Source organism: Vanellus vanellus, assembly GCF_965231255.1.
Source record: "Vanellus vanellus genome assembly, chromosome: 2".
NCBI classification, from domain to species: domain Eukaryota; kingdom Metazoa; phylum Chordata; class Aves; order Charadriiformes; family Charadriidae; genus Vanellus; species Vanellus vanellus.
The window spans coordinates 132357024-132374475 of record NC_138906.1 but is presented as its reverse complement, the minus strand read 5'-3'; the positions used below and the strand labels follow the sequence as shown (position 1 = coordinate 132374475).

The 17452-nt window shown below is 36.3% G+C and overlaps 1 protein-coding gene across 1 annotated transcript in view; it reads right to left on the bottom strand.

Moving 5' to 3' along the window:
- The window catches only part of CSPP1 (centrosome and spindle pole associated protein 1), a 64576-nt gene extending 52168 nt beyond the window's left edge, over nucleotides 1-12408 (bottom strand). The window contains exons 1-6 of the mRNA XM_082479082.1: nucleotides 12305-12408; nucleotides 11392-11488; nucleotides 7297-7397; nucleotides 6573-6596; nucleotides 4020-4100; nucleotides 808-909 (exon numbers count right to left, since the gene is read on the bottom strand). Coding sequence (XP_082335208.1) covers nucleotides 808-909; nucleotides 4020-4100; nucleotides 6573-6596; nucleotides 7297-7397; nucleotides 11392-11488; nucleotides 12305-12406 — 507 coding nt within the window. The 5' untranslated portion in view covers nucleotides 12407-12408. The remainder of the gene's footprint in view (nucleotides 1-807; nucleotides 910-4019; nucleotides 4101-6572; nucleotides 6597-7296; nucleotides 7398-11391; nucleotides 11489-12304) is intronic.
- Nucleotides 12409-17452: the final 5044 nt, after the last annotated feature.

The following is a 17452-nucleotide window of genomic DNA, read 5'->3' as shown; positions in this document are numbered from 1 at the left end:
AGTTCAGTGAAGAAGAAGGAAGGGAAAGGCATTTGGGGTATGATGTTTGTCCTCACAAGCAATCATTAGGTGTGATGGAGCCCTGCTTTCTGCGGGATGGCTGAATACCTGCCTGCCAGTGGGTAGTGAATGAATTCCTGATTTTGCTTTGCTTGCACGTGCAGCTTTTGCTTTGCCTATTATCTTTATCTCGACCCACAAGTTTTCTCAACTTTACCTTCTGATTCTCTTCCTCATCCCACCATGAAGGGGGAGGGAGCGGGCAGCTGCATGGTGCTTAGCTGCCTACTGCCACACAAATTAAAGGCCTCAGCTCAGAATCTGAGTTCAATTATGCATGTGTCTAGTTCATTTTCAGTATTAAAGACTTTTTTTTGATTCACAATTGCACAGGTCCATATATTTGACAGCTAGCACTTGCCTTACTTTCTCATGAACTAGACACAGCCTGAGGAAAAAGCAGCTACAAATTAAAGCAAAAGAACACCGTGTGGAGCTCAACATTTTGTACAATGAGACAGCTTTTTTGGTCACCACTTTTATCACCAAGAATAATCCAGGGGCTTGCTTCAGACACACAGAAGAATGAAAGCATCCTTCTACCAGATAGACAGAACTAAAGTAGAAATCAAGAACTGTACTGTATGACTCATAACCAGGACTTTCTAGATATATTAATAAAACTCTGGCCTAATTTGAACGAAATTCTTTGCTTATTTTGTCTTGCTTTGTATGTCTTCATCAATAAAACAATTGACAAGATCATTTATGATGTTCTTTGTATCAGCTTCAGTAAAACTGTATTACCTCTGTGTTTTTCTTCCCTAATTTCCTTAGCCTTTCATTCCATTCTTCTTTATCCCTGAGATACTGATTGTACTCCTTGTTTCTTTCAAGCCGTAGTTTCTCCTAAAACAGGCATTGAAAAGGGCATCATAATTTTGCATTTTTGAGGAGCAGCTTTTAACTTCATAGAACTGCAGTATTAAATGAATACATACGAGCCATGTGTTTGCCCTCCCCCTTCTTTGTGATGTATACATAGGGCTTGAATTGCTTTGAGGTTTTTGTTTATTCTTAAATGTAGTACGTGCTCTTAATCTGAAATCTGTCAGTAGAAGTCAGCTTCTTGGGCATGAAGTCTAGTCCCCAGTAACACTACTGTATATCAACTTCCATCTTAAAACCAGTTAGGTTTCCTCCTGCTAAACTTATTCCAAAATTGTTCCAAAGGCTCACTCCTTTGACAATTAGAAATCACCTTCTAATTTCCAATCTGAATGTATTTACAGGTGACTTTTGTACATACAATTATTTTTTTTTGCATTAAGGTTAGTTGTGACTTGCCCCACTCAATTAAAACAGGACAACAAATACACATGTAAACAAGATGTGTCCTAGCGTATAACAGTTTAGCATATAACTTGAACCGTCAAATTCGAATGGGTAGTTAAGATGACTGCAAAATGAGTCAAAAGTGCAAAGAAAAGGAACAGTTCTTAGGAAAACTGAGAAAAAAAAGATGTATCCACCTTGTCCTAGCTGCTTTTGCAAGGTGACAATATTTATAATCAGCTTGCTCAGGTCTAAAAATATGCAGGAATTGTACATCAACAGGCTGACATTATAATACGAAATACAAAGTCTCCAGGTAAAGTAAACTCTAATTTGCACTATTTCCTGATATTAGTACCTTATGCTTAGAGCATGGGGCATCTCTTATACTACCTCATTCTAACCATTGTATAAAGGAATAAAGATAATTATATTACAAATCATGCTCTTCTCTACTGCAGTATTTTCCATTAAAAAAGCAAAAGGTTTTAAAAAATCTGAACATTATATATAAATTTACTTTTCCATGATCAAGTTTCAAACAAAAATAATTTATATCTCAAACACCATGGAAATACCAGCTTAGTGATAGTTTTGCAAATGAAACCAATGCTCCCCAAACTGATTTTTTTTCCAGAATTTGTGTCTATAGGTTTTCTGACAATGACAATATAAAACCTGCAGACATCTATGAAAGGTGCCTGAGGGGTATTTTCCAAAGCTGAGAAACTAGCATTGTCATCAACAGGTGGCAAAACACTCAGCAGAAAATTCAATATGCTGTGTGACTGCACATTTCACCTAACAGAGGAAAACACAATGTAAATGTTAACATCTAATCATTATCTGCCTAGAGGCTAACAGTTTAGCAGGGCAGAGTGTGACATCTTCTGGCAGCTTTTAGGTTCTATGATAGCAATCAATAAATAGGCAAAAAGGATACAATGCACTTGCACAGAAAATCTCAACGAACGTTGAGCTGCTATGATACTAAACCATCAACGATCAGGCATGTTCCCAGTCCACATACATCTTTAATTTCCACAGGATTAATCAAAAATACTTTATCTTTCACTGTTTCAGCACACAGATTTGCAAGGGTTAACACAAAGTTGACGGGAACTTGAAGCTAATGTAAACTCCGCACAAATGCATGCTGCCACTGAGAAGAAGTCCTTTCCCCTTCCTGGGCATTTCATTCTTGCTGCCTCCCTTTATTTTTAACAATTCTATTATTTGGAGATTGGGGCTTTTTCATAACAGCAATTTTCAGTTATTGAGTTCTCACCTGGCTCCTCATATGGCCAAACATTATTGCCAGAACAAGAGAGGCAGAAAGCATAAGGAAGCACAGCAGGGGCAAGACCAACACATTCCATAGCAGAAGTCTTGCACCAGATTACAGTGACAGTGGCCCCAAACACAGAGCAACAATGCAACTCCAAGGCAACATAGATTAAAAAAACAAATAAAACCCCCAAGAGTGCAACAATCTAGTCTCCACTGGGGTTTCACTGATGCTAACAACCAACCAGTAGTGTTTGTTGAATCAGCAAAAATATTTGCTAAATTACAATGTTTCTGCTGCTTCAACTTCCCAGATTAATTTACAAGCAAACATAAGAAAGGAACTGCGAATATAAGGCCAACGGTGTGAAGGCAGGAGGAGAGGTAACTCCTGTAGGACTGACTTAGGCTTTCACAAAACCATACTATGCATCAGAGGAATGGATGAGAGGTTAAGAAAATCCACACATGCATGTTGCATCTTCATATTCTAACCCCCATGAACCTCCAAGAGCAGAGAGACTGTTATGGCTGGTATCTCTCTCCAACGTATGAAAGCAAGACCATAAACTGATAAGAAACCTCAGGGAGATCAAAGGGGCTAAATGCAGAGGGAGAATGTGTACTCCTTTCACAGAACACATTGGTATCTGCACTCTGCAAGAAAGATTGGAAATTGGGAAGATTCCTGTAATAACAGCAGGCAATATGTGAAATACCAGATCAACTTTTATTTAGATTCCTGGATTTATCTGTTAAAAAAAAAGAATCACATGAAGATAAGTGTAGGAGGATGAGGTAGGTTAAGTGTACACAAAGACATCAAAACAATCTGTGTACAGCAGAAAGCACGCTTCCATTAGTTCTGATAGGAACTGGTAAGAATATCCCTGTAGAAACAACTACAAGCAAATACATTTAAAATTATCACCAGGCTGCAGTAAGAAGAATAATAAATTAAAAAAACTATATAAGTACAAGAAAAAACAGTGTTCTTTATTAGATATATATAGATATATATTAATATATTAATATTTATTGCTGAACAAAAGCCAAGTGGAACCACCAGAGCTTTTGAACACGTCAAGTTCCCTGCAGGTGTGAATTAGAAGTAGCAAACCTCAAACTAGTATCAATATAGAATTACACATCTAATTATCTACAAATTAAGAGTACAGGTAACCTAGGATTAAAAATTTAAAAACAACAACAAAATTTACAGACTTTACTTTTCTGAAAACTATTCTAATGACAGCAAAAATGTTCATTTGTAAACAATGCAAAAAAAACCCCAACCAAACAAAAAAAACTTAAGTGGAAATAATTTTTCCACAACAGTTTAAACATCCAGCTTTATTTTCAAGTTATACACCACTTAATTTCCTCCAAATATTTACCTTGGCAGACCTTCGCTCATCAATAGGAAGAGATAATCCCTGAGTATACGGATCTACTTCACCAGTAGTCAGATAATTTTTCTACATTAAAAGAAAATGAAAATCATTCAATATATTTCTAAATACCAAATCTTACTTGCTAAATTGTTGCTAGGAACTATATTTTCTGAAATAAATCTGATCAATTTAATGAAATAAAGACTGACGACAACCTTCACATTTTGAAAATGTAGGATGTTCTTGAACAGACGAATGAAGTGAAGTCAAGGAATGCAGAGCATAAAGGGCTTTGTCAAGCTTTAAGCTGAAGTCTGAAAGTGTTTGTCACTTCTTCCCTGTTACACTGTTTCAAGGATTACTTAAGTTAGTCTCTGTATATTAAGAAAATATATTTTTATTCCAAAAAAACCCACCATTCCTCAATTCTCCTGTGACCAAGTAGTATAAGCACAAGCATCTATGCAAGCATAAGAGGATTTTTGAGGCACTTAGTTATGACAAAACATTGCTTTTTCTAACTGCAGAAAAGGTATGTCTACCTCTTATTTTAACAGATGGAATCCATGCTAACACTAGCACAGCCACCACTCAGCATCTCAACACTATCTGTTTTCTACAACAGCAGTACCTAAACTTTTCAGGATAATGACATATCACCAAACCTTGTAATTCTTTATGGACCATCAGTGACTTTCAGAACAGAACTTTCCATTGAAAACACTACCTTGTTGCTCCATATAGCTCCCTGGGCCACTGCTTGGGAACAGGACTGCACAGCAATTCAAAGGATCAGCCTTTCCAATCAAACACCAACGCTAGTACAAGCCCTTAGCTTCCATACCTAGTGGCTTCTTCATACATCACTCATTTACTAAAAGTATCCCCAGGCCAGTCTCAATCAACTATGTTTTATAAATCCTATTATCTTTAATAAAAAGATCATCTATTTGTGTGACATGGGCTGATGAGGGAATGGGTTAGATACGGTCTTTCACTAGCATTGTTTCCTTCCATTATCTATGTCATAACATAGCCTAAAGGCTTAGAGGCATGTCAACAGGTAACAGCTCTACCTGTTCCAGTACAAAACCACATCATTATGAACTATATTTCACAACTACACATTAAAAGATTTAAGGGATTTCATAACCATGCAAATATTCAAGCACTGAGAAAACTAGATTAATATGGAGAACTACATTATTTTTATTAGACAAAGTAAATAAATTGTAATCCTCATTATTAAGCAATTTTTTTCACACATTGAACACAACTGTAGAGATTACCTCTGATCTTAAAATGTATTTGCCAAAAATCAGAATCTGATACAAAAACTGCATTTTCTACATAAGCGAGACTAAACAAGTCATTAACCAAAATGTTATCCCTGAGAGCTGCTAGAAGTCACACTATCTTTTTATGTGGGAAAGATAAATTAGAGATTGTTATCCTCTCTCTTCCCCAGGCCTTATAAACTTTATATAGTTAATGTGTACTACGTCCCCCCCAAAAAAATCATCTTGTAAACTTAAATTTGTAAAACTGAAGTTCAATTGAGAATAAAACACTAGAAGTTAAAAATTGTATTATTTGGGTACTTCGGTGAGAATTATGAAACACTAAGTTTTAACATAATATTCTAACTTTGAAAATAATCTGAAGTTTAAGATTAAACAAGAAGCAACAATTATATAAGCATAATTCTGGTCACAGCTTAAGAAGCCAGTTAATTCTGCTGTTATTGTTATTCAGGAATTCTAGTGCATGATAATATAGTTAATTTGCATCATATGCATGTTATTCAAAGCCCCAAGAAAAAAAAATGAAGGTTGTGTTTCTACCACATTACCTCCTAGTCCTTTACTGAAGTTGCTTAATTTTAACAACCTGGATGGACAGCATTAAATTTGAAAATTATACATACATCACAGTATAATGATATAAATAATTAAAAATTACTGAATTAAACAAAGCTTTTAAAGGTGTGCCTCTGGTATTATTTTTTCCTCAAAATACTTGTATTCTTGCATTTTGGCCACTAGGTGCTGAATAGCTGATTCTACTGCTTTCCTAAGCACCACTGATGAGATTTCCAGGTGATAGGGAAGAAAAACATTCTGACTCCAGTTCTGATGACATATTATAGTATTTCAGAGTTTACTATTTTGTTCCAGCTTTATACAGAAAACAAAAAAATCTGAACTCATAACATCGATGTAACTGATAAGCCTTGATGCAAATGTCTACTAAAAGAAAAAACTTTTGTAGCCAGCATTAGACAGCAACAATAGCAATTGCAAAGGAAAAAAAAAAAAAGGAAATCAACAGGTGTTTAAAAATCTTATTAATGGAAAATAATAAATATAAGCCATCATTTTGCACAAAGCAAACAAGGCCGTTAATCACAACTAATCACTACAGCATGCACAACCACACAAAGCACAAAAAGTAATGATTTTTTTTTTTTTTTTTAATTTGAGAAGCCCAAAGCTTTCAAACAAAGCAAAAAGCGACTAACTGGAAGAAAAAAAAATGATATTGCAGGCACCCTACCTTTCTTTTTGCCTGTGAAATACCCTAAAAGTCAGGGAAAAGATACTATTCAAAAAGCGTTTTTCATTCAAAAATATTTGACTTAAAAAATACTTCTTTTCTTAAAGCAAATCTATTCTTTCATTTTAAGAACTAAACATACTGATAATTAGCATTTTCAGGCAACAGAAGTTATTTGGTTCCTGATTTCTTTCCTGGTTGACTAAGAAAGGATACAGAATATTTCCAAGATTATGACATCTCATACATGCCATTTCAATTTTAAATTTACTGTGACATTTAATAAAACATGCTAAGCAGAACATCAAAGTTGTTTTATTTCTAAAGCTGAAAAGAAGCTGTCAAATGGAGTCACACTAATTATAGGAATACTCTTACCTGAATTACAGACCATAGAATACGTAAGTACTTAAGGAAGTAACAGGTGCTATTTAAGAAGAAACTAAGAAAGAAGTAGAGATAAATAAAAGTATTCAGAATAAAATGTACTAAGTAATATGTAGTCTCATGGCAATGAGATCTGTAGAAGCCTAAAATATATAAACCTTCCTAGTGGTGACATTTTGCAATTACGTTTACTTGAGTCTTTGGAATCAGCCATCACTCATTATGAACTCATTCTTATAAAGATTTTCCACACATTTTATTCATTTTCATTCAATTAAAATGAGAGAGTCTTTTTAAAAGACTCACTAAACTCAGGCAACCAGACAAGAAGCTTTACCTGAGAAAGATATCGCCTATAATCTTGTCGAAGTTCCTCTTTGAGCTTATGTTTTTTTCGTTCATATTCTTCTCCAAGAGGTAAACTTAAGCCATAGTCACCTGAAAGTTTAACACCGTTAAATATTATTATTCTACTATTTTGTATCAATACAAAACACATCCTGCAAAAGTTCCATCTGAATTTTTATTAGACATCAGCAACAAAAAAAAAGGAACTATGCAACCAGTAATTACAAAGCCGCTGAAATAAAAAACACCTTCTCTGTATGAGTAGTTGGGTGGAAAGTATTCTAGAAAAATTGATTGGTTTTTGGATGTTAGTTTTTCTCTAGTCCTTGTGCTTCTTCTCCCCACTAAAAAAAAAATGCAACATAAACTGAATTTATTTGGATAGACTGACAAATACATACAATATTTGGGTTATTTTATACTCTTTGTTTTGTCAATGCATGTTTGAAAGAACATACATTTGACACTTTGATACTTTGACACATTAGTTTCTAAATTACTCTGATATTTTAAGCTGTGCTTATCACACAATAGAAAATATACTTCGCAACTAGAAAGCAACAAGCCATGTGTTTAACCCAAAGCATGTGAAAAATATGTTGGCTCCCACACAACTAGAAGGAATCTGACCATATGAGAATAATAATAGTTTTTATTTTCCACCTCAGTGTTTTTAATTGTAGTAGACCCAAAACACAGATTTAGTACTTTTCCAAGATTCCTGTCAGGTCTCCTAACAGCTGCACTTTTAAAATACACTGCTATTAGAGTTATTTGTTGTTCCCAAAATACATTTTAAAGTACTTTATAAGAAATACCCTCTGCCCCAGAAACCCATCTCTGCAGCCACTTTCACCACTCTCCACACAGAGCTAGTGAGGCCCATAAAACCACACAACCAGAGACAAAGATTGCAATTGTTTGGCTTTTTTATTTCCTATTCCTTCTCTGAAAGCATTTCTACATCTTGTGGTCTATGGAAAATGAGGACCAAGGAGTAAGAGGGAAGGGAGGGATATACAAGACTTACTTTTACATCAATCCAGATTTATTTCATGGTACATTGTTTGACTCCAGTATTTCAAATGTTTAGGGCATTAATCAGTGTCTGAACAGTAAAAATGACATTATATAAATGCTGAAAATTGCTAATTTGGGAATCACTCTGCTATTGAAGCAGATAAAAGGTTGAAATATACTTAGTAAAAATACACTTAGCTGGCATAGCCTGTGATAGTTTCAGCTAAATCAGAATGTATCCTCATGAGCCAAAACAGGAGTCAGCCTGCTGTTCTGAAGAACCAAAGGACGTAATACCTGACTAAAGATGTCATACACTGTTTTGAAACAGCTTGCAGAGTTCAACTACTAACCAAAACCTGCATGAGAGCTTATTCTCCAACATGCAAATTACTTTTCTCCTAATTTTGCACATAAGGTAGAGTGTGAGTTCTGTTAAAAAACAATGTACCATTTCAACCCACAAAAAATTGTTAAGTGTAAGGAGGAATAGGACACAGAGATTCATTCAGTTAGCTTCAGGGAAGCCAGTAAAATTCAGTACAGAAAAAGATCAGTGAGAATGAAGTGCTTTGATTCAAATATGTGAAGTATTCAAATAAAAGAGGGTATAAAGTTAATTTTATTACAGAAGACCTTTTTTTGGCCACCAGAAAAGCACTGAGTTAACAATTATGGGTAGTGATTTAAGAGATAATTGAAAACTACCTATTTCCAGTTAACATACATTCATTCTAAATTTGTGCACAATTTGTCTGAATTCTTCCATTGGAATAATAGATATACTTTCTTTTTCATTGGTCGTCTTCTTTTGTTTATTCTGTATTTGCTGTATTTATTTGCCATTTCACATTCTTTTAGTCACACACAATCACGTTGACAACTTTTTTTTTTAGAAAAAGTTAAGATTTTAAATGCATTTTTACATAAAAGTTTGCCTGCGTTTAGTATGTTGAGAAATAACCGTAACTTCTTTCAGCCCGATTCTCAACACTGCTGCTAGGATTATAGAACATACTTAGCAGACAACAAGGAACAAGTCCCTGTCTAATTTAATCCAAAGGAAATTACACTGCTTTAAAGCACCCCACCAGGAAACAGGCTAAGGGTGCACAGAAGTCAGAATGGGAGACAGCTGGGACAGCTGATCCCAGTTGACCAAAGGCATATCCCATACCATACGACATCATGCTCAGCAATAAAACTACAGAGGAGATTGGGGTGGGACTGCTGCTCAGGGACTGGCTGGGTATCAGTCAGTCAGTGGTAAGCAATTACTTTCATTTGCATCACTTGTCTTTTTTGGGTTTTATTTCTCTCTCTTTGTTATTTTCCTTTACATTACTATTATAATATTTCAATTATTAAACTGTTTTTATCTCAACCCATGAGTTTTCTCACTGTTACCATTCCGATTCTGTCCCCTCATCCTACTGAGAGGGCGGTGAGTGAGCCTGTGGGGTCCTTAGTTGCGGCTGGTGTTAAACTACCACACAGCAATACCCACTTGTTGCTTTTCATTTAAGACCACCGAATGCCCCTCATCTGTAATCCTTCATTATGTCTGTTACTATATTTAGGTGTCAATAGTTAAGTCCAATTTATAATAATAAACACAACATGACATGCTATTATAGCTCTCCAACAAGAGATAAAATTATTTTAATGTTAAAATAGATTAACTGTTATGTAGTGGTCTGTCACAGCCATTGGGATACTACCTACTGTGTTCTATTTTCTGTATCATACGATTCCACAGTTAAGCAAAGAATTATCAACAACAGGACTAACCTGCTGATCATAATAAAACCACCAAAAACGTGAGGTAGATGCTTATTCAAGTGCCGTCCTCTAACCAAGTTTATGCATTATGACTCCTGGCAGCAAGGAATATTCAATTATCATTTATCACTTCTAGTGAAGTTTTCCTGTAAGAGTTTTAGAGGAGCTTGCCTTGCTGATGGCTGGAAGTTCTGCTTATACAACATCCTTATAAAAAAACATGTTTTAATTTATGTAGCTAAACTAAGTTCGGGCCCCCAGATTCACAAGCTCAGGCTCCATTTTTTAATTTAAGACCTGCACTTTTCTGGTCACAAATTCTGTTAAAATTATAGAGGGCACATAATATTAAGTGTAGCGGGAGTACTTATTTAAAAGATAGATTGGTATTATGCAACATCAAATATCCATTGATGTATCTTCTTTAAAATAAAAGGACAGCTTTTACTCCCAGTGGAACCTGCAGAATTACATCAGAATTACAGTAAGCACAGTATGAAAATTAATGAGGTACAAAACCAAAGTGTCTACACATGAAAAAGAGTTACCTATCAACAAGAAGTAGGACACAGAAAAGCTCTAAAGCTATCAAGACAAACCTGAGCTACACGAGTGTAACTAAGGAGAAACAATATTGCCTACAGAACCATTTAACTTGGTCAAGATTTCAACCAAAACTAAGTGCTTGTTCTTTCCTTGTATAATAAATGACTACATTATTACAAAAAGACTACAATCAGTTTAGTACTCTATGCTTAAACGTTTAAAAGACACTTAGCATTTAAAAGAAAAATTAGTTTAACTGTGTGCATTTTAGCCAAGTTGGAGCAGGACTCAAGCTTAGAAGCTGAAAGAAAAGGCATCCTTTACTTCCCTGGAGCCAAATACAGGGAACATATCCTTTTGCAGTAAAGTCCGGATGAAAGATGGACCTCCAAAGCTTTTGCTCCACCCAAATACAACAGGAAAGGACAGATCGTCTATCAAGGACTGACAAGCAGCTTTTGCGGGGTTTGTTTGCTTGTTTGTTTTGTTGTTGCTTTTTTTTTAATGGAGAAAAAGAAAGTGCTTAGCATATTTTCCTTATTTAAAAAAAAAGTGTAACTAAAAAAAAATGCCACACAATCCCAAGATGTTTGGAAGACTGAAGAATTGGTATGCACTTGAATTATAATGATCATCTTATAATTAAAAATTCAAAGCAGTAATTCCCTTCCAAAAAATCTCAAAGGTAATTAAATGCTACTTAAATCTAGAAGACATATAAAAAAATATACTATACCTAAAGGATAATTCTGTTGACTATTTGGAGGTATATTTTCTTTAGCCATGGACATTAGCATTTTGCTGGTCTCAGAAAGCTTCTCTGATTCCTTATTCTGAAAACAAAACAAAATGATTTGCTGTATCACAAGGCAAAAGATATATCACATATAAGAATAACATTATCATCATAATTATTAGCAGTGGAGAATAGAAAGATTGAAAGTGATGCCGGATAAACACATTAAGCAAGTTATATGTTTCACTAACATTGCCAAAAAATTAGTTCTCCCCTACAACGCAGAAATTATTAGTTCAATATATTTCAATATATTAAATGGATTTCATGTCATGAAATATGCTGACAATATATACTGTGGTTTATGTCATAAACCATATGTCATAACCCACAATTGTTTCATATTTTACACATACCCTCTTTGGTTTTTTACAGGGGCTGGTTTGACGTACTGCAACCTACTTGAAACTATGAAAGAATTACAGGGTATTACAGAGCAAGTTTAACACACCTGTTTCCTGAAACTACACTTTCATCATACAGCTTAGGACTTTATCGAACTATAGGCTGGAAACATTCTCCTTCTCTTTAAACTTGCTCTGAGCAGATCCCTGCTAGTCAGTTTCCCTAGGGAAGACGGAAGGAACAACGATAACCATTTACAAGAGTTCTCCCACTTGTAAAATACAAAAGTTACTGTGTGTGCCTGGTGGCAAACAGGTTTTTTTAAATCTACATAAATACAGATACAAAGTATCTAAATTAAAAATTACTTTGAATAGATAAATCTTTACTACATGCTTTAACAACAAATACAGTTTTAACAGCACAGTAAAGGCAGTAAATGCAAGCTTAAATCAAGACCCCAGCAATAGAAGTGTTTAAATTCAGGAAAACTATTTAATACTCTTACCCTCATTTCCATGTAAGGTGGATCATTTTCAAGTTCTGCCTTATCTCGTGCCAACTTGGCCTTCTGATCTTCAATAGATTTGTCTAAATCATCCGCCAACATTTCTAAGGTTATAGAAAAGACATAGAACATTGCCTTTACATCAGAACCTCAAAAATTTAAAGCTCAATTACAGTTGCTTAAGACAGTAGTTAAGTAATATTCAAGTTTCTCCCTCAGAACTACAAGATGTTTGATGGGTCAACAAAACACCTGACTCAGGAAACCCATCCATGGAGGAGATTACTTGATGTTTCACCAGAGAGAAAATTCAAAGATTCCAGATTATAAGACTGAAGATATTTCTCCAATCTTTTTATCTAACTTTTCAAAGTTTTGGGGGATTGGATTTTTTTAACTGCAAGTCTACCAATGGCCTTTCACTACACACTAGCACAAGCTTATTGTCAGTGAACTACAAAATAAAAATTAGACAACATAAAAAAAAAAACAGGATAAAGGAATCATTAGACAAAAAAAGTGCAAAATACACATAAACTCTAAAATAAGGACCAAATCATACAATCAATACTGTGCTTAACTTACTGTCACAAGAAGTCTTAAAAATCATCAAGCTTATTCAAAACAAAAAAAAATCACAAAGAACAACAAAGCAAAACAACAACAAAAATCACAAAACACATGCATAGTGTTTCTGGAGTTGGAGCCAACAGTGTATCATTACCTCCTGTACCAATAAAATAGCAGAGGCAATAAGAACAGCTACAATTCTGCAATAATTGTAAGATAGTATATCAGGCAGCATTGACCTGCAATCAGACAAGCGACTTATCTGTAAGAAAACATGTACTGTGGAACAGCTGATTACCTCTCTTCCATTAATTGTGCATCTTGCCTATTTGACTGAAAGCCCTTCAGAGCAGCAATTTTGGCACCTTACATATGCAATTTATTTCACATTGCTGCTCCTAGATAATAATTAAATAAAAATTAAAGTGAATCAAATTCTTGGCAATGGAACTGCACAGAAGTAAAGGCACACACTCAAACTTTGATTATTCTTTGTTAGGATAGTCTTAGCAGAACTGAAAATACTGCAAAGCTGCATATTAAGCACCCATGGAAAGAGGAAAGACAAAAACTAAAAGAATGACTGCATACAAGCCTACTCATCCTAATCTCCACTCAGCGTTTTCACCAACTCCACTGGAGGAGAACTTTTGTAAAACCAAGCCTACAGATAAAAAATCCATATGTTACATTCCACACTTAAAGGAAGCATGAAACTGAGAAGAAAATTATGACCCTCAATTCCCTCTAATACTACACACACAACTTAAGCAATAGGATTGCTTATGCAGGTTCCTAAGCAATCCCATCACATCTGGTATCTAAACTCAGATTACAGAGCAGTTTTATTGAGGCTAATTCAGTATCTTTCTAAAACCTACAGACTGTATGAAGTAAACAATAGGCCAATGATAAAAGTATATTAGAAAACACTTTCAGGAAAAGGATCAAAGAATTTAAAACAAAACAAAAAAAAAACACCTCAAAGACCAGCAGAATAAGAGACTACATAGGTAAACATAAAATAACATGTCCAGAGAGACCGAGATAACTGCTTACTAGAAGTAAGATGAAGAGAAAAAAGTCAAAACTCCATCAAATAATTTCAAGTAATTGCATGCTAAGTTTATTTAAGGAATACATCTGCTTGATGTATTCCTTAAAATGTATTCCTTTAAACTTTTCCTCTTACATTAATGCCATTCTTGATTCATAATATAGAATCATAATATTGTTACAAAGGAGGCAGAACTAGGACAACTTATTTACAACTCCTAGTGGTAATACAGTACAATCTATTCCAAAAATAAATTTCCCCATCTGATTTGTCCTAAATCTTTAATCTCATTAGTTTTGGCACACTGATAAAGGATAAAAGAAATCTAAAAGAGGGTAAGTTTCCAGGCACTAATTTTTCTTTAGCCTATTAGGTTACATAACAAAAAACCTGTTCTGAACAGGTGAAACAACTTGTCATGCTAAAGAATTTAAAAGTTGGTCTCATCACCTATCCAGTGCTGCATAGCCACCAAGAGGAAAATTACCACACAGAAAAGCAGGCACTGTGAGAAGCCTTTCCATTGTCTCATTGACTAACACCCATATTTCTTACCTCTATTTACAATTACATTTATAAACTCTAGAACTGTTTCCAAATCACCATATTGGAATGGTATCACACCTATTCTGAGAGACGGTATAAGGAAAGGAGTATCTGCAGTATAGTTTCTATCTAGCACAAGGAACACAATGAATATTCTTGCATTCTGCACTCCTATCATATTGCTCAAAAGAGCAATATAATAAATTAAAAAACAAAGGCAAAACAGTTACTGTTGAACTACACAAGCAATTTTTGTGTGAAGAAAGCTCAGAACACCGACACAACCAATGCTACAGCACTGTTGATTCAGCATCCCTTTAATACAGCTAAATAGCCAGGAAAAGTGGCCAAATGCCTCTTAGAAAATAGCTAGACATTTTATGTTTTCCATCCTTCTGCTTGAGTTGATCTTCTTAAAATATGCATGAGTGTAAACTTTACGAGATAAGCTAAAATAGTATATTATACTGAAAGAGAAAAAAAATCAAAAATTCTTAAATATTCTAAGCAAAAGACTAACAAATTGAATGTGATGCATACACTGCTAAGTTCAGAAAATATACCCGTATGTAAGCAAATATCTTACTGAATATTAATCAATTGTATCATCTACTGTATCAAGTGAAGAGGTCATGACTAATCATGATAAAAATAAACAAACAATACATTCCTATCTGAAAAGAGTGCTACCGCATTCCCTAGTTATGCAGTGAACTGTCTCAGAGGTGACAGCATTAAACTCACAGCAAACCATAAACTTCAAACTGGCTTCATATGACTGCACAAACATGCCAATGTAAAGCCTGGCACTATAAAACCACTTCAATTCAAAACAAAGTGATATATTTTCAGTTTAATAATGTGTCTGAATGCATTTTGTGCATTTCTAGACCCTTGAAATTACTAGTAGAAGTAGCATATTCAAAACTAAGCGTAGAGACTGTACTCCACGGGCACATGCACAGAGCAAAAGGGGATATCAGAAACTGCTGTAAACATTTGAAAACCCAAGGATAAACCATATGCCCCCAAAATTATGAGGTGCAAACAACATATTTTTCATGTTTTTTGGAAAGCAGAATATTTTGTAAGCAGAATTTTTAAAAAATGCATGATTGATCAGCTCTTCCTTTAGCTCTTGCATCTTTAAATCTTGGATCTATATGCATTCCCAAAACATTGTATTATTCAAAGTGGAATTTCATTAAACATACTTCTGCTATATACTCCACTACTGTCTGAAAACGTCCCATAAAAATATTTTCTATATTTTTACTTTCAAGAAGATTTTACTTTTTTATAACCTTTTTTCCTTTTGAACTGGAATTTTCACAAAAGCAACTCTGAATAATTAGAGCCAGCTAGGCAGACTTCAACTTCAGCAAATATACCAGGCAATAGAAAACATAAATATTCAAGAAAAGTCAAGTTTGAACATGAGATTTTTATTGGATCTATGCCCAAAAAGAGTTAATAATGCATGTCTCTGTATTCAAGATATTCAAAACACCTATGTGTGTATGTATTGTATCGTATGTACTATACCTAGCTGTATAATGTGTATCTATTTTACCATCTAAAGCAATGTTTGCTGTGTTCCTTTTTTATTCTTTCCTTTCCCCTCCTATGTGTTCAGGAAAACAGGGCACAAAATTTTAAATCAGCATGTAAAAGTAGACAGAGTTCATGTCTTCTGTGTCACCATAATATTAAAATATGATGAGGAAAACAGGCAAAACGGCAATTCCCATCCATATGAACTGCAGCAAGGGTGGCAAGCAGAGAAGTGCTTTTAAAAAGTGACTACGTTTACACCACGTTTAGTAATTGTACCTACAGATTATATGGTCACATAATTGTGTCATTAAGAAATATTTTTCAAAGTTTCACCCAAACTTCCTAACCTTTTACAACAGTCAGTACTAGCTGCTTCTCTACCCTTGTGAAAAGCATTTAGAATAAGCTGTTGCTGTCAAAGCCATGATTGCTGTATCTTACACCTTCGTTTCTTTTTAATTCTTATCTGAAAAAGCACAAAAAAAAAAAAAAATCCAGAGTCCGGACGCTCACAATTAATAAACTGACTAAAACAACACGACGTTTTCGCCGCTGTGGGGGCAATTAACCCTCAGAGCAACCAACCAACGAGGTTCGCCAGTTACTCCCCTCCCCCTAAGGGTTTCTCTGCTTTTCCGGAACACGGACTCTGGTCCAAAAAAAAAAAAAAAAAAAAAAAAAAAAAAAAAAGACATTAATTTCAGAAAATTTTCAGAGCCAGGAGATCAGATTTATTTCTCCAAGAGTGACCAGCTCGGGGAAGCGCCTCTCCCCGCGTCCCGCCCTGCTGCGCCCGCCCTTCCCCTCCTCGGCTGCATTCCTCAGGCGGCCCCGGAAGCACCGACACCCCCTCCAACCCCCTCCTCGGGCCAGGTGTGAGGCGCTGCCGCCCGCCCGTGGCCGCGGGAGGCTACGGGCCGGCCGGAGAGGCGGCACGCCGGGCTCGGCCCCTTTAAGAAGCGCGGCGCCGTTGTTAGGCAACGACCGCACAACAAACGGCTGCCGCCGGAAGGCCTCAGCAAGAGCCCCGCTGCCCTCCTCCCGCCGGGACGCCCAGACCCGGCACCGTTGCTCGGGCCCCAGCCCCGCTCCCTGCGCCGCCTCCCGCCCCGGCCCCGGCCCCGGCCCCGGCCCGCTCCCCGGCGAGCCGCCCCCGTCTCGCCCGCCGCAGCGGCCGCCCCGGGCTGCGAAGAAAGCAGCCGCTCGGCCTCCGCGCGGCGGGGCCGGCAAACCGTGCTGGGGGGGGGGGGAGGAGAAAAGGAAATGAGAGGGGAGGGTTCCCGTGCGCCGTCCCGACCGCCCCGCTCACCGGCGCCGGCGGCTGTAGCGCTCTCCGCGTCCCGCGCGCGTTACCGCCTCCCCGGAAACCGGTGGGCGGCGCCCCCAGCAGCGCCCCCTGCCGCTCCGGAGGGCGGCGC